Source organism: Rousettus aegyptiacus, unplaced genomic scaffold, assembly GCF_014176215.1.
Source record: "Rousettus aegyptiacus isolate mRouAeg1 unplaced genomic scaffold, mRouAeg1.p scaffold_m13_p_14, whole genome shotgun sequence".
In the NCBI taxonomy this organism is placed as follows: Eukaryota; Metazoa; Chordata; class Mammalia; order Chiroptera; family Pteropodidae; genus Rousettus; species Rousettus aegyptiacus.
Genome location: NW_023416289.1, coordinates 54,843,946 through 54,864,411, shown reverse-complemented (window position 1 = coordinate 54,864,411; position 20,466 = coordinate 54,843,946). Strand labels below are relative to the sequence as shown.

General features: G+C 50.0%; 1 protein-coding gene and 1 pseudogene across 3 annotated transcripts in view; one reads left to right on the top strand and one right to left on the bottom strand.

The window, feature by feature from the left end:
• The window catches only part of SLCO3A1 (solute carrier organic anion transporter family member 3A1), a 241,280-nt gene extending 225,868 nt beyond the window's left edge, over positions 1-15,412 (bottom strand). For all 3 annotated transcript variants that reach the window (XM_016151673.2, XM_016151674.2, XM_016151672.2), the window contains exon 1: positions 15,055-15,412. In XM_016151673.2, the coding sequence (XP_016007159.2) occupies positions 15,055-15,234 (180 nt within the window). In that variant the 5' untranslated portion in view covers positions 15,235-15,412. The remainder of the gene's footprint in view (positions 1-15,054) is intronic.
• On the top strand, positions 5,099-5,217 carry LOC118611914 (annotated as a pseudogene).
• Positions 15,413-20,466: the final 5,054 nt, after the last annotated feature.

The following is a 20,466-nucleotide window of genomic DNA, read 5'->3' as shown; positions in this document are numbered from 1 at the left end:
AGTGTGACCTGCCCCTGCAATCTCGTCACCCCATTTCACAATTCTGAAAAGCAAAACAAAAAAGTAATGAGAAATCTGGACTTCTATTAACAAAACAAACCTGCCAACAACCCATCACATAGAAAATAGGCGGCCGAGATGTAACGGAATACAGTGGGACATTCTGCATCTTTTAAAATGACGATAGGGACTTCTCAGTTAAAACATGAGACCTAGTCAGTCTTCCATTATAAAACCTCACTCTTCCAAAACTTAACAAAAGAAAATGTTTTTAAGCGGAAATAATCACCAGTCGAAAACACAAACAAAAAATAAATAAATTAATAAAAACAAGTACACACCCCAGTGTCATAAAATTCAAATGCTGCCTTGCCAAGGGAAAGTTAAGGGACATTCTAGAGCAAAGCAGAATACAGCCATAAAAAATAAGGCTCGAAACCCCGTGTCCACCACCGTCAGGAAGGTGAACCAGTGAATAAACAAAACTCCAGAGAGTTTTCATTAATATTACCAAACTGGGAGAAGGGCACCGCTGAGTAGGCACCCACACGTTCCTCTTCTCTGACTGGGGAAGAGTGAAACCACCCACTGGGGAGGAAACGGTGACAGGAAGCCGTGAACCGCGACGCTCATCATTTCTCTGGAAGGCGGGGAAGGCTCCAGGAAAACCCAGTGAAATCCGAGGCAGGTCCAGGCCCGGAGCCTACTGTCTCAGGGCGTCAGTGTGCGCCCCCACACGGGGAGGCCGGACCCGCCTCAAAGGGCATTTAAAAGATCCCAGAAGCAACCGATTCTTAACTGGGGTGAGGGAGAAGGCGTGACGCATTATCGCTCCTCAAACCTCAACACCGGTCACGGTATTTTGTGAACGGTAGGATTTAGAATTTCTTCATATATGTTGACCGGAACTTTCCTTCATTTTAAAATGTTTCGTAATGATCACGTGTCGTTCTTACGGAAACGACAAGGCCATTTTTCTTTAAAACCAGGACACTCGAGAACACCCGATGTTACAGAAAAGTGGCCACAGCAGTTTAGCAGAGCAAAAGCAGGTTCCTGAACAGAATGTGTCATGGCAGCTGACTGTTTTATTAAAAAAAAAAAAAAAAGGTCATGATGATAACATGCTGCAGAGAGGCATGCGCCAAGCACACTGGATGGGTGGGTTATCTCATGGGGTATTTACGCACCACATCGTCTGAGGAGGGTGCACATTCCATCCCTATCTTCGAGGTGAAGTCATTTGCCCAAAGCCACACAAGAGTCGCGGGCGGCAGGACTGGACTTCACGGAGCCAACGCCCTCTGCGGCGCTGCCCCTTGCATCGTGAAACGATGCGGGTAGGCCCAGAGAGACGGAAAAGGCCCCACGCCAAGACCCTGACGGCATGCTGCCATGTCACGGCAGGATGGGCGGTGTTTCTCCTTTTACTCTTTCCTTTTGTAATGCATCTATGTGTATCTGTATTTTCTGAATTTTCGACACACGAATTCATTGTGTAAAAGGCAAAATAGTAATGTCTTTATATTAAGAAAAAAAAAAAGGCCACCAGCATGAACTTGAAGTTCGAGTTAATGGCAGAGCCAAGGGATGTGGCCACATGGGACTCCGGAGTCTCAGCCAACGCTTGGATCGGCCATCTGTGGGCAGCAGGTGTGGTCCAACAGGCCAGAGGCATTCTGGCCAGACTCCACATACCCTCTGCACGGGCTTTAAAGCTGGAGGGCCACCAGCTCAGTACATCCCCACCCCCGCCTCCCAGCCATGTCCCTGGGGCCTCGTCTGAGCGGTCCGTTAGCTCTGCTCACACGCCGTCTTCTCCCTGGACCCTCGTGACCACTCCGAGGAGGGGTGCCCCCTCCCAGCAGCGTGCCTCGTCCTTCTCAAGGAGACTGGGAGGGGAAGTCTGAACGGCCTCCATCCAGTTTCTAAACCGTAAACTGCATGCCCACTTCTTATTTGGAGACATTTCCTGTGTGTGAACACAGCTTGTTCTGTTACCGGCTTTAAAGTTATCTAGAACTGATACATCTGAGGCCAAGCCAGAGTGTTAAAAAAAAAAAAAAAAGGCAACTATGATAGGACCTTTCCTAATTTTAGCTCGTCTTGCAGAAATCTCATTTGTAGACAACTCCAAAGAGAGGCTGAATACAAAGATGCTACTGTGGATGGGCACTGCAGCCTCCCCACCCACTGTCCCCGTCCTGGTGAGCACAGTGTTCCGGGACACCAAGCATCCTTCGGCCCCTTGCTGCATCACGCAATGCAGCCGCGCTTGCTTCGAGCAGCGCCTGAGGACGCCCTGACGTGCCCTCTCTCCACATGCTGGCAGACGGGCTTCGAGCAGCATTTAAAGGCACCACTTCAAAGCCGGGGGGCAGGGGACATGGATGGCAGCTTCGCCAAGACAGGTGCCGACAGCGCCTGCCCTGCCGGCTAGAGCAGACACTCCCCAGTGCCAGCCCGAACGGGCCCCCGTATACAGCCGAGGCCCTGTGTCCCCAGCTTGTCCCTTCTCCATTACAGACTTCCAGATCCTGTCCCATCTCCAGGACAGCCCCCGACCAGCCTCCTTCAACACTGGCCCCCTCTCATCCCATTCGACTCTGACCAAGGTTAAGAAAGTCACTCTACACTTGCAACCACGGATGTTCTGCTCATCCACCCGGGCCATCTGTAGCACCACCTCCCACCCTGACAGAAACAGTGTGCTTCCAAGGTGAGAAACCACTCTGCTCTGTGTACTTCAGCTGGACCAGCTGGAAGGCTCCGAAAAGGCCAGGCCACTGCCTGGCTCAGGACACAACAGTCTAATGAATGAGTAATTAAAAAAAAAAAAAAAAAAAAAAAAAAAAAAACATTACAAACACGCCAACTCCCTCACTAGGACATATAATCTCCATGAGGGCCAAGAATATGCCTTACTCTATACTGCTTACAGCACTTAAGGAAGTTGTTGAAGTTAATTAGTTTGGCAGAGACCAAGCTGAAGTCTTTTAAGAGGAGGCTGTGCTGAGAAATTCTGGGAATTCTACAGCTCCCACGTCCACCCCCCAAAAAAACACAATGAGGAATAAGATTAGAATGCCGATGTCTGGTCCTCATGTAACACATACCTGGCCAAAGCTAAGACTGGCTGGCACAGCGATAGTCTCATTCAGTCTCACCAATGGGACTGGGCCTCAGGGAGGACTCAGGGCCAGCAGGAAAACCTACCAGGCCTGGTTCCTGTGAAGGGGCCCCTGGTTTAAGGGATAGAGAGATGTCCCTTAAACAACACACACACACACACACACACACACACACACACACACACACACACACATTCTCTTCCTCTCTGTCTCTCTCTCTCTCTCTCTCTGCCCTCCTGTCTGTCTAAATATATACACATATAATGCTCACCCACATGGTCTGTCCCACCAATATCCCATAATCTTCCCATGCAGCCCAAAACCCTATAGAGGGCTAAGAGTTTCTCTTTCTGTTTTTGTTCTTTGTACCCTCAGCTTATTTGGGGGGCCTTTGCTCTTCCTTTTCTGCTGACATTGTGGATTGCACTGTGTCCCCCGAAAAGACACACTGAAGCCCTAACTCCCAGTATTTGCAAATGTGGCCTTATTTGTAAGTGAGGTCTCAGCAGACATAATTAAGGTAAGATGAGGTCCCTAGGGGTAGGCCCTAAACCAGTACGGTGACACAGAGGGACGGTGCCATGTGACCTCAGCATCACATACTGGAGGGTGCAGCTGCAAGCCGAGGATCACCAAGGATCAAGGGTCCCCACCAAAAGCGAGAAAGCAGCAAGAAAGAATTCCACCCAGAGTCCCAGAAAAAGCACGGCCCGGCCAACACCCTGATTTCAGGCTTCTGGCCTCCAGGACTACAAGAAAATAAATCTGTCATTCCAAGCAACCCAGGTGGTGGTGCTTTGTTACGGCAGGCCCAGGAATCAGACATGCCCTGTTTCTTCCTCCAGAAACATCCAGAGAAACGCATTCACATCCATCCACCTTCTCACCTCCAGGTTCAAGTTCACCTCACAGCCAAAAGATAAACTATCCAAGTCATGTTCTCTGCACGACACATCACATCTTTCTTTTCCTAAGGAAAAACTATGACCCGACGACGTTGGTCCAACATCTGAGATACTGAAAACGTTCAAGAATGATCCTACTGCTCTCTGACTCCATGGAAGCCAAAGGTTTAAATAAACTGTGAAGAATGCCACTCGCAAACAAAATACAAAGGCAGGAGCTGCCGACAGGTCATTAACAGCGTGCGCAGCATAGAGCCGAGCTCAGAGCCCCCCCCCCCCCCCCCGAGGAGTCACCCGGGCTCTGACTCCCCGGGCCTCTGACTCCCCAGAGCCCGCCCTCACAGGGGTTTCGCAGATCTGACTGTGACATCCTGCCAGGGCTGGTGAAGCATGGCCCCGTTGGGGTCAGAGGACGGAGGTGAGAACAGAATTAATGAACAACTAGTGGACGACAGGGCTAAGCTGAGTGCCTGTGGCCACCACAGCTGCCTCGCTGGGCAACAGGCCTGAACGCGAGAACACTCGGTTTGCTTCTTTGGGTCCGAAAATGTTTCCGTTGTCACACTGAAGACTCTCCCTGATGGCCCTGGGTGCCAGGAGCCCCTGAGTTAGTTTCACTTGCTGCCCTGGTACTATTTATTATATGTTAAGTGACAAAACCATTCTCCAATGACATCTAAAGTATCAGAAGACAGATAAATGCACATATTTTTATCTGTTCACTAGATTAAAAATAGGTATGATACCCATTAGGAAACACTAAGTCTATTTTAAAAAAGGGAGGGGGTGTTTAAAAAGAGACTAAGAGATATAGTGATTTTTCCCCTGCATTCACCAAAACATTACTTTTATTTATTTATGTTTATCAGCATTATTTCCAAAAATAAAACTCTTCCTGAATGTTTCATTGCTCATAGCTGCTGGCTAACGTGAGCTGGTCTGGGGGGGGGGGGGTGCGGGGGGTGAGCTGCACCTTTGGGTCAGTTACCTGTGCCCCGCTGTCGCCTAAGATGAAAGCCACAAAGGCAGAGCTTCTGCAAGGTTATCTTTAAAAAGACCTGAGTCTATAGCCACGCCACCCTGAACAAGCCCGATCCCGTCTGACCTCGGAAGCTAAGCAGGGTCAGGCCTCGTTAGTACTTGGACCAGAGACCACTTAGGAAGACCAGGTGCTGTAGGCGTTAAACAAACAAACAAACAAACAAACAAACAAACAGTGCTGAGAAACAGTGCTGAGAGTGGTCTTCCAGTGCAGGCCGGGGCCAGCCTCGGGGCGCCAGGACAAGCTGCCATAGGGCACTCATTTCCGGCCTGGGTCACAGAAGTGTCCCTGGGCCGCATGTGGATTCTGCCCGAGGACTGCTGGTGCCACATGTCACTCCCAGCCCGGGGCGCAGCAAGGCCGACCTCCCCACCTGCTCCATCCACGACACGCTGCAAAGCCACAGAATTGCTTGCTGACTTTCTGATCTATTTATATCCATCTCCACAGACTGGCAAAGGAAAAAGGAAGGCGCTAATTTATGCTCTTTGTTTCCCAAAGATACCCTCCCTTTGGCTGGCAGGGTAAGCCTCCCGAGCCCAGCTCTTAAGAGACAGCAGAGCATGCCACCTAGTAAGTGGGGAGTCTTGTCCTCAGTGTTCTGCATGAAGACAGGAGAGGCCTGTCGGAAGCTCGTCTATATCTACTCCAACTGTCTACCTTCCCTTACATCTTTTCCAGAGCTCACCCTGGGCACGAGATAAGTTCCTCGTCTACAGTTCAAGAGGCTAAAACTCTCAAGCAGACCTTGTCGTGAGCCGTGCGGTGCACCCCGCACACATGTGGCTCTGAGAAGAGGGTGGCACACCATGCCTCACAGACACACAGAACGAGACAAAGCGCCTCAGGAAAGCACACGGCCAGAGGCCGAGGCCCCTCACGACGGACGGTGGTTGTCTCCCCAGGCGCCCCACTGACTCTCACGAGCCATCTCTCCGCTGACCCCAGAGGACGCCTAACCCCAGCAACCCTAAGCGGTGCAGTGACCGCAGACTCAGGACAGCCCGTGCACCCCTGCGGAGAAGGGGTGCCGGTGCCGCGTTCCAGGTGGGGAATTCTAGGTGACCCCGCGGGTCTGCTTCAAACAACGCTCCGACCCAAAAGGCCAAGGGAGAGATTAGCTCATCGACGCATTCTTTCCTTCACAGCCTGTATCACAATAACTGAATCTTAAGTCAGGAACGCATACGGGCCAGCACTGCTTAGACATTTTTATCTTCATTAAAGGAATTCTTAGCAAGGTAAACAAGATTCCAGATACAGGATCTTGGAGCTTACGTAATACGTCAGAGGGTGGTTTTCCAGTTTCGACGTGCTCTTGTTCCAAAGTGGTAATTTCTCGTTCTCATCGGGTGAAGATGGGAACGTGGCCACGTCAGAATGGGGAGGGAACCCGACAATTAGAGAAGGAGCAGGCTCGCTTCACACGAGTTTTCGCAAAGAGGAGGGAGAGGGCAAGACAGTAGCCAAGAACATAGTGCAATAGTCCTTAACCGAACGACACCAGGGGGACCCTGTTGTCCTCACACAAACACAGCAAGTACATCAGTGGAGGTAAAGACAATCACGTCTGTCTTCCTCAAGTTTCTATTCTTGTCAGCAGTGACTTAGGGAGTACAGATTTTGCCCACTATTCTATTCTATTCCCCAAAACTATTTGCTGAAAACCTGCTCGGCTCCTCATTATTTCTGCTGACTGCACAGCCGGGAGCTCAGGTGGCTACGAGGTGGGGGCCACAGCAGGCTTCAGACCTACCCAGGAAAGGTTTCGAGGTGATCTGCAGAGCCAGGTTCATCATCCTGAGACCCGCCCCAAAGGGCCACCTGCCAGACACGTCAGAATCTGCCACCATGTACTACAGAACTCACAGAACCCACATGTCGTGGATGGACGAAAGGATAGACAGACGCAGACACAGAAGACTGAGGAGCACACTCCAGGCTTTTTTGAATGGACTCGGGCAACCCCACGGTAAGTCAGACCCGCCCATCGAAGCAGCCATCACATGGCTGCCCGCGTGGCCGGGTTGACGGCCGTAATCTGCTTGTAGGATGCTCAAGAATAAGGAGTCCTTGTTAAAAGTCAGCACATTGTTTGGTTCTGTTACCTGGTAACTCAAAAACACCACTTGGGACACGGCATCCCAGAAGAAGGAGGTGTTGAGAGGTGTTGCCATGGTGTTTACGAAGGAAACACAGCGGCGAAGAGGAAGAGTGGGTGCCCCACCTCTCCCCACCCCCCACTCAAAAAGCAGGGCTTGGAGCAACCCAGGTTGCCTTTGGCTTTTAAAGCACTTCCAAGGAGCACTGACTGGAGGTCAGGCGAGAGACTGCTGTGTGAGGTCCAGGGAAACGCTAATGCCCGACCCTGACACCTCAGGCAGCGAAACAGCCTGTGGGAAGAGCAGCGCCCTGTCATTTAGGAATCAGCTGGGATGGGGGCCACCGTCTCCCTCTACTCAGCCCTCCCTCAGGACGCGCTTCCCTTTCCAGTAGGGCTCCAGGAAACCGCAAAGAAGAACCGAAATGAGGAAGACGCCGGGAGTCGCCCATGGCGGGGACCCGCCACGTCCCACGGGATGTTTCCTCTCTGAATGTCACCGGGACGCCCTGAACGAAGGCTCCCTAGGCCAGTGACTTACAAAGCTGACGGGCGTCCCTCCTCAGGGAGGTCCGCGGTCTTGCCTATGGACGCACCTAACAGATACACTGCGACCAGGTTCACTGAGAAGCACTCAGTTCACCCCCTGCCCCTGACCCTTCCCCGTAAGCCATAAGCTGAGATGGGCAAATCCACAGCACGGGACATTGGATCGTCTTCAATCTGCTTCTGAGAGACCAAAAAGGATCCAGAAAATGCCCAGGACTGTGCCTGCCGAGCCCTGCTTAGCACTGTAGGAGGACTCAGGTGACACCAGTGGGTGCCGCACGAGACTGGAGCCAGGGTCGAGCTCCGAGGTCCACGTCTTAAACAAGGCTGCCCAGAGGGCGGCACAGGTCCACAATGTATGCCCTTTGGTCCCCTGCTCCTGACACCCCAGGCAGCCTTGAAAGGTACACTTTTCATCCAGAGAAGCGGAGCAGGGTACCAGCACCCAGATCTTTAATTCGCATTGCCCAGGCCTCATACGATACCCTAAACCCTCAGGTCCCTCCCAGAGGCTTCTGTTGTGCCAAGGTCAGTGAGCAGGGTCATGCCATTACTGCTGAGGCAACTGTTGGACACTGCAGCCTGTATGAAGCTCCCTATCACACATCCACGTATTTAAACCGCTCCACCGCCTGTAAGATATGCTCTATCATCATTCCCTTTTTTTTCAGATGAGGATGTTGAGGCTCAGGTAAGTCAAGTTGCCAGAAGCTGGTAAGCAGCAGGTCCAAGTTCAAACCTAGGTCGTCTGACTTCAAGTCCACCCATCTTGCCACTGCTCCTCAGCCGCCTGCCACCCAGGACACTACCCCAGCCTTCTCCGCCCTGTGGCCACAGACCACGGCAACGACCCCGAGGGCCTCCCGGCCAGGCATCGGGGCACCTGTCCGTCCCGGCCGTCCCTACTTCCGATAAGTGGTCAAGACAAACACCACTGTGGTGGGTTCCCTTCCCGCGTGATCAGTAACTTTTATATCATCTTTAAGATACAATGAAAAAAGAAACGAAAACAAAAGAAATTGCCGTGTTTATAATAAGGCAATAAATAGAATTAACAACTGGGACTTATTTCTTACTTTTAAGAACTTTTTACCTTCCAGACGAAATGTTCATGCAGAATAAGAAACAACTTGAGTGCACAGTTCCCTACACCAAAATCAAAGCTTGACTGAAACAATCGTATTTCTCATTTGTTGGGGCTACAGAGTTATTGTTTGTAGTGAATACATACGACCATATCATTATAACTCACTATAGCCAGTATTTATCAAGCTCTATGGGCCAGTTAGTGTTCACTGTGCTTTACACATACTGACAATGTCCGAACAGCAAGGCTATCAGGGTCAGTGTGGTTATGATCCCAGAATTAAAATGAAAAACCGAGGCACAGAGAGGTTAGGTAATCGGCCCAAAGACACACAGCCAGCTGGGAAGGTGAGGACATATGAATGCATACGGGGCCTCCGGACACTCATCCAGCGAGCCACAGCTGCCACCGGTGTTTGCTGTTCTCCGCCTGGGAGTTTTAACCATTTAACGTGGAGTTGTGACCATCATGCATTCTGCCTCTCATATCAACCCATAAACACTTAGGTTACATAAAAGCCAAGTGCCGCGATCCACATCAATCCACTTACCCAATGAACCCAAGTCAGTGGTTCTACTTTTTTTTTTTTTTTTTCCTGTTTATCATCTATTTTGTAGATAGGGGCACAGAAACAGAAAGTGAAAATGAAAGAGCAAGAATGTTTTCTTTCTGGCCTAGAGATGACCCAAGGCATTTCTGAGAAGGAATGACATCTAGCTGACTTGCCTTCAGGGGCATTCTAAACCCATGTGTCAGCCATACAATCAAGATTACCACTGAAATGTCCCTTAACAGCTTCAGAAAAGTACAGCGTGCCATATTTGGTGTATATGACCCTGCACTAGGTGGGTAGGTAAATACACGATGCATGCAGTAATGCACAGAACCTAATCGCGTGCGTGTATAAAGTATGAGCAGGAGGCACAGTGGGTCCTGTCCTGTGCTTTGCAGAAGTGTGGTAATATACTGCAGGCAGTGGTATCTGTGTAAGTTAACTGTGTTTGTGACGCTGGAAGTAAGGTTCTACAGAAATGTCGTGTATACAGAGTTTTACCCTCCACCACAGCAAGGGCTGAGCACCTCTGTATACCTGCTTGCCCATGGCCACATGACAGGCCTCATCCTCCTTGCCTGGCACCTCAGGGAGCTCTCAGAAATCCAAGGACCAAGGTCAGCCCCTCCCACTACCTCTGCAGGAGGCCTGGCACACACCCTGAAACCAGTGCCAACTTCTGCTCTATCTCTGCAACTAGCCGATAGTATTCACAGATCTCGTCTTTACTCAAGGCCTTTGCCTGTGTGAAATGCAGCTGTACCCTCATCATTGCCTGTTACATTACACTTGTCCCCAGGCCAGTCTGCCAAATGAACCCAGTCCCTGAACAAGACAGCACCTCAAAGCCGGCTTTAAGATGAGTAAGAGAAATTCATAGAAACCCTCATGCTAAAACTGCCTTTGCCCAAGAGGAAACGTAACTAGCCTAACACAGAACAATGCTGTTCCAGCAATGGGCAAGAAGACAAGCTTAGATGCTAAGCAAATGATCAGCAAAGCCCTGCAACTGAGGTGAGGCCTCTGGGCCATCCTCCTTATAAAGCAGCGGTCCCCACCCTTTTTGACACCAGGGACTGGCGCTCTGATAAGAATCTAAGGCCCGATGATCTGAGGTGGAGCTGAGGCAGTGATGCTAGTGCTGGGGAGCAGCTGCAAATGCAGATGAAGCTTCACTGGCCTGCCCTCTGGACCGGTACCAGTCCGCGGCTCAGGGATGAGGGACCTCTGTTATCAAGTACTGAAAACTGAAAAAGGGAAGAGTTAGAAAATTCGGGAAAGAGATCCTGCTCATTTTACAATTCATACAGTTTCTTTGATTTTATTTAACACATAACCATCCCCTACACACACACACACACACACACACACACACACACACACACACAGCAACTAAGGTTTGCACACAAAAGAGATTAAAAGGAATTTTCAGAAATAATTTTTTCCCCTAAATAATTGTTAGCTAAACATTTTCAACTGAGCTGTAAGAAAAAAAAAAATATCAGGGTAATTTTATTTCTTACTACCTGGGGCTATATAGTAATTATGCAAATGGCAGAGAATTTGTCCCTTTGAGTAACCATGAGTATATAAAATAATTCGATTAAGTAAAATACAGTTGCCTTAGTCATGGTACTAATTTGACATGGCTTTTAAAAATGTTTATCAGCTGTCTGTTTTTGAGTTAGATATGCACAAACCCATCTTCAGAACAATGCTTCTTTAGGGAGAAAAAAATATATAACGAACCTAGCAGTTTCACCTCACTCATTAACGGCAATCCCACTGAATGCTATCTCAGGCCTCAAACAACAACGACAAAAACTGACTACAACGCTGTGAGCTGGAACCTTGTTAAATATCTCGCTCCTCCGTCCCGACAACCTCAGACTTACTTTTTGCATTAACTCTACGGAGATGGAAATGCTCACTCTTGGCTCTCAGGGACTACCTGTAAGTCCCACCAGAGATGAAACTAGCCTTTTTAAGTTTTTATCCTGAGGAAATACATTTGCATATGAGGGTCAACCACACCTGCCCAGAAGTGGCGGAGGCTTTAACTACCCGTGCACATCCTTATCTGCTCCAGAGCTCGGTAATTTGATAACATCCACGAACCTCGATGTGCAGCACTATGCTCACTGAATGGCCTGGGACATCTTGGTGGGTCTCCACACAGAACGCTATAAAGTGCATGCAAAATGACTCTGTGTGTGTGTGTGTGTGTGTGTGTGTGTGTGTGTGTGCGCGCGCGTGTGCAGTTCCCACAGACCTCTGCCTTCTCCAAAACGCCCAAGACTTAAGCAGATGTTACATCCTTGCAAGTAGGTCATTTCAGACTGGAGCCACCCCAAAGCAAAGACCCAAGCAGAGGAAAATTAAACTGCACTCTCTGTTCTGTACACAGTGGTGTTCAAACTGAACGGGTCTCTCTCCTTATACCGAAAAAATATTTTGTAGCCAATCAGGCAGTTTAAGAGACTAGAAGACCACATCTCTGGGACTAGAACATTCCTTGGCTTATCTGAAGCATAATTTCCAGTTAAAACATTTGCAAGAATAACAGATTTCAAAATCCACGTCTGGCACCCAGAGTACCTTATATTATCACCAAGTCTGGCTTTCAGGGTCAATGTCAATCACCTTCTGTACCTGCTGAGAGACCCTGACTCCCAAGCAAAGTTGCCTGTGATCTGCCTAGATTAAGAATTGGCAATTTTCTCATATATAGGAGTCCCCACCCTGGGCAGGTTCTAAAGGGAAAACACACACACACACACACACACCACACACACACACACACACACAGAGAGAGAGAGAGAGAGAGAGAGAGAGAGAGAGAGAGAGAGTGTGTCCGGCATTTCAGTTACTTCTCCAATCACAGACAACTTCCTGCTTCAGTTTTGAATTTGGGAAGCCTACACCAGCGTCACTGAAGACACCGGACAATCTGTCTTTTCAGAGAGAAAGGGGAGAAATGAAATGAAGCCGTCAAAAAAATTTTTTTTTTAAGGCATCTGGGAAAACGAAATAAGAAGGTAGCTGCATGAACTTTTGGAATCAGATGGGAAATAATGTCATCGGCATGGAATCTGCAATCTTACAGAATCCATACCTTACATGTGGACCCTGTGTGTGTGATCGTGCATAAAAAAACACTGGTTCTCAGGTTTCCTAAGAAAGCCTGAGAGGAATTAAAAGGGAGAGATCTGTCTTCCTGCAAACAATCTGCAATGATTCATTCTCAAATTATACATAACGAAGTCTCACACAGTTGAAGGGATGACAAACTTTTTCTTCTACCTCTCAAATAGCCAATGAAAACTTCCAAGTGGCCCAGAAGAACAAAACCCACAGCAAGGTGACTCAGTTGACCCTGGCAAGCAAACTACTTATTTTCATGAGCTTCAGATGGCAGTGGAGAGGACAGGACAGCTAGGCAAGGCAGAGCCCTGTGTGCCTTATGCCTCCCCTCCTAGTAATGCAAATGAATTCAGTTTCCTAAGCCTATCCTCTCCTGGGCCTCCATCTGCTTTCTGCCAGTCACCTGTCGCCTCCTGATACCCTGCCCCTCCAAACCCGGCTTTCCACCAGCCCCCGCTGGAAGTGCCAGCAGGCCCCCACCAGGGGGACTGAATTCCTCTGCCTGCCTCTCACCTACTGTGGGATTAAAGTCGACTTCCTGTGCTCTGGTGCCAGCTCTGCCTATACCTCCCACCACTCCACCAGCCCTCCGCTTTGTAACCTTCTAAAGGGTCCCTACTCTTTCGCAGGCCACTCATCCAGAGGAAGACCAGCTTCATCTCTTTTTAAAACCCTGAGATCATCGCAAGCGAAAATGAAGCCGTTTCTTTCTCAGTCGTGGTGTGAAAAGTTCTGTTGGTGTTTGCCACACATGAGTAATGCACTCTACTGAAAAAAAAATGGTTTAAGGAAAACAAACTGTTAAACTGGAGGCAGCTCTTGATATACTAATTACTCTCTTTCAAACAGAGACCCACCGGGTTAGGAATTGCATACTTTGTATTTGTGACAGGAAAGACCCACCTATATTTAACAGTGTGCATTTGCATCTTAGTAATACATGTACCTATTTTAACAGTCAAACTCCCTCCAAAGAAGGTCTGATAAACTGACCCCCAAGACATGGTTCTCCCCTACCCCCCAAAACTCCGAATGCCACAGGAACTGTCTGCAATCGTGGACTGTCACTATAAAAAAAAGTGCACCTTATACAACAAAAATCTAAACAGAAAAAAAAAAAAGTACTTTCAGCTACCGGGTTCACCTGCAGCGGACACGTCATGAATTCACAGACAGGGACTGAAACGACACTCATCTCACAAGGAGCAAAGGAAATGCACCTGGTTTTCAGAAGCCCTGAAACTCTGTCACCCCAGGAACAGAGCTGAGCTTGAACAAGACTCTGTCATAACTGCATAACTGACTATACCCCCACGCCACAGCCCAAGCCGGCTCGTACTCCCCTCTGACAGCAAGCCTGGGGTCTCAGGAGATGGTTTATGAATGGTACAGGGCACCCGGTGCCTGGCCCTCGTTCGCTGCCACCCACAGCCAGAAATGAGGGATTAGTGGTATCATCAGGAAGAGTGCGGTGCTGTCTCTGGAGGTGGTTATCCCACAGCCAAAATCTTGTCCAATTCCATCTCTACCAAACTTGCTCACTAATACTCAAAGTCTATGACATTTGATTTCAGTTTCGGGTCAATAGTCAAGTAATGATTTAACACTATACATTCTGAAAAGCTTTTTGCCTGGGTAGGACTGTGCTTGGGTCAGCAAGTGTACTCTCCAGAAGCCAAGTTGGGACCCCCCTGTGCGGGGCAGGAGAAAGCGCCAAAGTAGGTACTTGACAGTGCTGAGTCATTACAAGCTTTTTCCTCTAATCTGTCATGCACTTGAGCATTAAGATCCCCTTTCAGAAGGCAAATGAAATAGACTTATATTGCGCAAAATGATGCAACCCCGCTGGGAGCGAGGGACCACGGTGGGGAACTCCGGTCTAAGGGCGGGCAGCAGGAACTACACAAACTCGCGGCTGCTCGCCAGGTATTGCAACTTTATTCCAGAAGCGGAAAGATGGCTATTGGGATACGGAGCGGGAACAGTCCCTCACTGCCCGCGCCCGGATACCTGGTTCGGATCAGGCCACACTCGGGCGCATTTCACCCCAAGCTGTTAAATCCCACCCCCACCCCCATAATTGGCGGATGGAGAAAGAGCCCCAAGAAAATGATGCATAATGGATTCGTTCTCCAGGAGGATGGAAAGGAGAGCAGAAGACGCAGGATGCTTGCAAACTGGCTTCTCTTCCCCTGAGCGGGTCACCTGAAATCCTGGGTACCTCCCTCGCCAGGGGGACTCCGGAACGCGCCCTCCGGCTGCGCCTTCGGGCGGGGGAGAGAGACCGGTCTCACGCCCACCTGCCCGCCGCGCCTGCTCCCGGCGCTCCCCCAGCCCCCGCCGGCCGCCGCGCGAGCAGCTGCCGGCATCCGCGGTCCCGCGCGCTCCCGGCTCCCCACCCCCGGCGGCCGCCTCTGCACCACTCGCCAACCTCCCCGGCGGGCCGAGGTCACGGGCGCCCGGCCCCCTGCCCGGGCCACAGGGCCGGCGGGGCGCCGCGCTGGGGAAGGGGCCCCGCGGAGGACTTGGCTCCGGCACTCACCAGGTAGGCGCCCACCGTGCCCTGCGCCAGCATCAGGGCGCACTCGGACACCAGGAAGATCGTGATGTTGGAGAAGCACGACACCTTCTTTTTCTTCTTCTTGTTCCTCTGCGCCTCGTCCCCCTGCAGCTCGCCGCTCCGGCCGCCGCCCGACGAGCCGCCCGGCTTCTTCCCCTGCATCCTTCCCCCGCCGCCGCCGCCGCCTTCTTCCCGCTCGCCCCGGGTGTCGGGGCCGCCGCCGGGCGGGGGTGCGTGCCGCGAGGCTGCGTGCTGACCCCGCCCCGAGCCCGCGCCGGCTGCCCCCGTCCTGCCGGGCCGGAGGGTGGGAGCGCAGGTCCTCCCTGCCGCCGCCGCCGCCGCCGCCGCCGCCGCCGCGCGCGCCCCGTCCTCCTCCCCCTCCGCGCCCTCCCCGCGCCGCCTCCTCCGGCTCGGGCTGTGCCAATCACAGGGGCCCGTGGCGCCGCCCGCGGACGCCCGCCGCTGCCACCGCCCGCTTCGCCTCGCCTGCCTGCCGGCCGCGCCGCCCCGGCCTCGCCGCCTGCAGCCGGGCCGGGCCCGATCGCTGCTGTCCACTGCGCGCGCGTCCCCCGCGGAGGCGCGAGGGGGCCGGCTTGGGGCGCCGAGGGTGGCCCCGCGGCCGAGGCTGGCAGGGTCCCGCTGCCTGAAGGACCGCGGAGAGGAGAGGGGGAGTCCCCGCCGAGTCAAGGGAGGGGGTGCCCCGGAGGGACGAAGGCCGTGCCCGGCCCCTAGGTGGCGCTGCGGGGCCGGGGGCGCCCCCGCGGACGCTGGGCGGTACTGCAGGAGAGGCGCGCGGCGCCGAGACAGGGCGCAGAGGCGCTTCGGGGAGCTAGACTGCAGGGCCCGGGCTGTTTCTAGGAAGAGAGAACAGACCGAGTACCCAGAAAGGGGTGGGCGCGCGCTCTCGCCTGCGCCCGGTATTTCTGGGGACAGATGTTGTGCTCTAGGGTTTGGGGAGGTGCCAGAGGTCAGAGCTGCTCGAAGCTTCTGCAGCCGGCTGGCCTCTGCTCCTAAAGCGCCCCAGACTGAAAGGAGGGAGGCACAGCAAGAGGGGAAGTTTGATTCGCCGCACGCACAGGCTAACAACAGTCGCCCCCCAGCCACAGTGTCTACGCGGCTGCAGGGCCGCAGCGACCCCAGCAGAGGGCCTTGTCCAGCCCTCCATCTGCCCAGAGTCCTTCCTCAGGATGCAGCCGTGGCTGGAGCGATCAGCCACAGGCCTACCTTGGTCCTCACCCCTAGTGCTGAGGCCCTGGACACCTTCCTTGGCTTTGGCCTCAATGTCCGAACACCAGGGCAGCCGCTCTGTATAAATCATCACCAGGAGTTGGGGTCACTACCGTTAGGATCTGCTGGTCCTCAGACGGCTTTGAAAGCTCAGTGGAAAGTAGGAAAGACTGGACAAGTACCAGGAGGCACTCAGCAACTTCCACCCGGGCCACTGGGGGGCTCAAGCAATCATCTGAAAATACTTTCCTTAATCATAGAGTCAAAAAAAATATCCACTCTCCTAGGCTCCTGTGCACCAATGCAGGCTTAACTTTGAAACTGAATAGCAATTAACACAACCGCAGTGTTCGCTTACTCCCAGAGAACTTGACTGAGAACGGGCGGCATAATGATGGGGGTGTCAACTTGGCATACTACTTAGATGTAAACGGCTTCATCCTTCCGCGGTTCTAGACATGATGTCACCTAGGCTTGGTGTCCCTCTCAGATGCTCCCCTCCCCTTGTCTGCGCTGCCCCCATCGGCATGGGCTCCCCCTCATGGAGGTCTTCTTCCATTTGTCCCAATCCAGCCCGGCTACACCACTCCCCGGGAGTCTGTGGCCTTACTGCACTCCCTCCCTTAGCCCCCTCACCCTCCTCTCATTCATAGCCGACATTCCTCCGCCCTCAGCCTCCCTCCGTCCTGGGGTCATGGGAGTGCTCCCTCACTTTCTCCTGAGAAGACCCTTGATAAGAAGCCCTTCCCTCCCTCCACACTGAGCTGCCAGACTGAGCTGAGACAGTTTACTTGTCTCTAAACAGTGATCCTGCTGCTATTGAAATGACACTCAGAACCCATTAGAGTCTTCAAGTCTTATTTACATTCTGTAATAACAAGAGCTAATGTTTATTGTGTGTTTACTCTAGCCAGGCATCGTTTGTTCCAAGTGCTTCACCCACATTTACAGTTTAATGCTCTAAACTAGTTAAATTAGCCCTGCTTTACAGATGAGAGAAGGGAGGTCAGGAAAGGTCAACTCACCTTTCCAATGTCACATATTGAGTCAATGGCAGGGCCAACCTTTGAAACCAAGGTGTCTGCTGTCACAGCCCTGGTTCTTAATGACTCCTTACATGCCATCTCATTTATCACCCGGTGGTCTGTTTCTGGGTGGTAACATGAGAGTGGAACTCATATCATTACTGTATTACATATGGAGACACAGAGATGTGTAGTGAATCGCCCAGTGTTGCCGAGCTCAAAAGGGACAGGACTTGGATCTAATTCCCGCTCTCCTTGCTCGTGTCCAAGAGGGGCACACGCTTTTTTCAGTTTTGACCATTTATTTTAGATAAACACTTAACTTTCTTTGGAGAAATCAAACACTTTGGCTGCCAGAGAGAAGATTCCAGATTAGGGGTGTGGTGTCTTCCCTATCATTAGCTGTAAGCAGCCGTGAAAATAATTCTGTGCCTGAAGTCTTAAGAATAATCAAAGTTGGCCTGAAGGAAATTAGGTGTCAGCCTCATGACAGTCAGAAAGAAGGAATTTAACAGGTTCGATTTCCTTCCTTCATGCTTAGCCTTTATTCACCTCTAGAGCAGGGTTCTTGGGATCGAAAGGTGGGTTTCCGACCAGCGGCCGCTTCTGCTCCTCTTGTCTCCCACACAAACAGAAGGAGCAGAAGAAAAATAGTAACCAGCCTCGTGTCTGTGTAGCATGTGACGGCGGACAGAGTGCTTTGATGTCCCGCATCTCACTCAAATCCCCCAACAAGGACAGCTGGTCTGATTAGTCCCATTTTACTCATAAAGCAACAAGTGGCTTTGGGGAGCTCACGGCTAGCAAATGGCAGGAGTTGAAACCTGCTTTTTCTACTTCAAATTGGTGGGATTGCCGAGGAGGGGGAAGGGGATTCAGATGGGATTTAGGTCTCCCATGATCTGCAGTGCCCCCTCCAACCAGCCTCTGAAATGGACAGTTGACCGTCATGTGATAAGTGAGGCAAATGGAGTTTAAACCCCACCCAACACATCAACTGTGTGACCCTAAATGCTGCCTTGGAGAAATACCATGGCCATCACCTCCGGGCTGGAGCCTTTTTCATTCATCTGTTCCCCTAGCAGTGGATGGTGAATTTAGGGGTGATGCGCATTATAAATGACTGTAAGGCCCTTGGGATTATTTTTGTCTTTTGACTGCTTTCCTGGGCCAGGTGACTTTTCTAAGTGAGTGGAAAATTTTGCTTGCTAAAGCTATGGTTCCATGATTCCTTACTTTGTTGGCCACTAGAGATATTCCAAAAACATTGAGAAGCCACGTAATCTGGAAATCTGATCTAGAGAAGTGTAAAGAAAATTGGGTGTCAAAGGATGACAAATTAGCTTTGACTCCTAAAATATTAATAAGCTGTAATTAGGATTTGGAGACTTTTTCTCCCCCGCATTGGGAAGGACCATCAGTTTACTTATGTGGGAGACAAGTGGGTTAACTTCATGGGCATGGGGGAAACAATGACAATATCTTCCACTGTTCCTGGGCTAAAGCGAGATTTCACAGCAAGCAGCCTCAATGTAATCCAACACAATGAGAAACTTGTTCACATGAACCATCTTTTGCCAGCTTCCATTTTGTTCACGAGCAAATACAAAGTCGAAATATAATGCAAAGAATGATTTCTGATTGTCACATGGTGGAAAATAGATGCTTAGATTCTTACCCTCTGGGTAGATTTTTTTTTTTCTTCTGAAATATACCAATCGTATATTGTGTCCAACCATGGACAGAACTGGGCGTAAGCCAACTTCTTAGGCTTGAAACTAATATTTGGGGTGAGCTGAAGTTTATTTTCTTTTCCTCGGAGTTTCTCTCATGCCATCCCCCACTGCCCATTAGCTGGATTCACATGCCTTTCTCCCACATAGCTTGTGTTTGCTACTTACAATGTTCACAGCCCTGTATTTTAAATTATCTCTCTCAATATAGTATAAAGCTCAGCAAAGAAGTGAAAAGGATAAATGTCAGTGTAGATGCAGTTTAAAAAATGGCAAATTCAAAATCCACATGGAGAAACAGAAGGAAAAAAAAGAACATTAATGGAAATAAAAAAGCAGAAAAGAAATGAAAAACACCATGTTAATAAATTTGAAAAATTAACTGAATTAAATGGATATTTTCATGGAAATTTTTACCTGACCCTGAGATAAATGCCTCTAACATCCTACTATCTAAAAATTTCACTAGTGATAACTTTCAGACTTTCACAGACAATTTCATATTACATAATTTTTACAGATGTAAAAAACAAAAGCAAAAAATATGAAGATTCACTTTATGAAGTCAGTGTAATGCTGATATACAACTGACAAAGATAACAGCGAAAGAACAATAAATACTATTATAATTTTGCAATGCCATGTTAACGCTTCAATGACATGATAAAAACCAAAAGATAAGCCATATTATCGTTATGTTGCTTAGTGATTCTAAAATTTATACAGATAACAAGTAAAAAAAATTAAGAACATATTGAAATAGGAAAACTGTGGCAATTAGATTAAGGAGGCATGTCCTACTAGATATTAAAATATAGTGCAAGCAACATTGAACAAAGCCGTACGGCACTCGCTCAAGCACTGGTAGACAGATTGATGTAATAGAACAATCAGCCCTGAAATAGACTCTAGTATGTATCCCAGCTTAATAAAATAAGCACAACAAAAAATGGAAATAAGAGAGGTTATCCATCAAACGGTTGAGAAAATTGATTAAGTCAAATTATAGCCTCACCATGCAGAGGCCCCAAACAAAATCGACGATCAAAACAGATGGATGAAACACACCACACGCGGGCGAAAACATCAGTGAATAATTATCAGATCTTTGGAGAGGGAAAAAGATCATATGGGAGTCCCTTCGTCTAATCTGTTTTCTAGCTCTCATCACTCAAAGCTAGGGTTCTTCCATTTCTTTGTCCAGACTCTGTGCCTAAGTGAACAGGGGAGAGGGTATCTCTGGTACACCCGCAACGTGGTGGCCCCCAGCAACACCCCGCCCATGGGTGGAGGCTAAATTAATAGCCAGAGCAAACCCTTGGAGAGTTCCAGATCCCCTAAACAAAAAGATCATTAAGTATAGAGTTACTCAGTCAAGGAAGATCCTTATTAAATATATATATATCTAT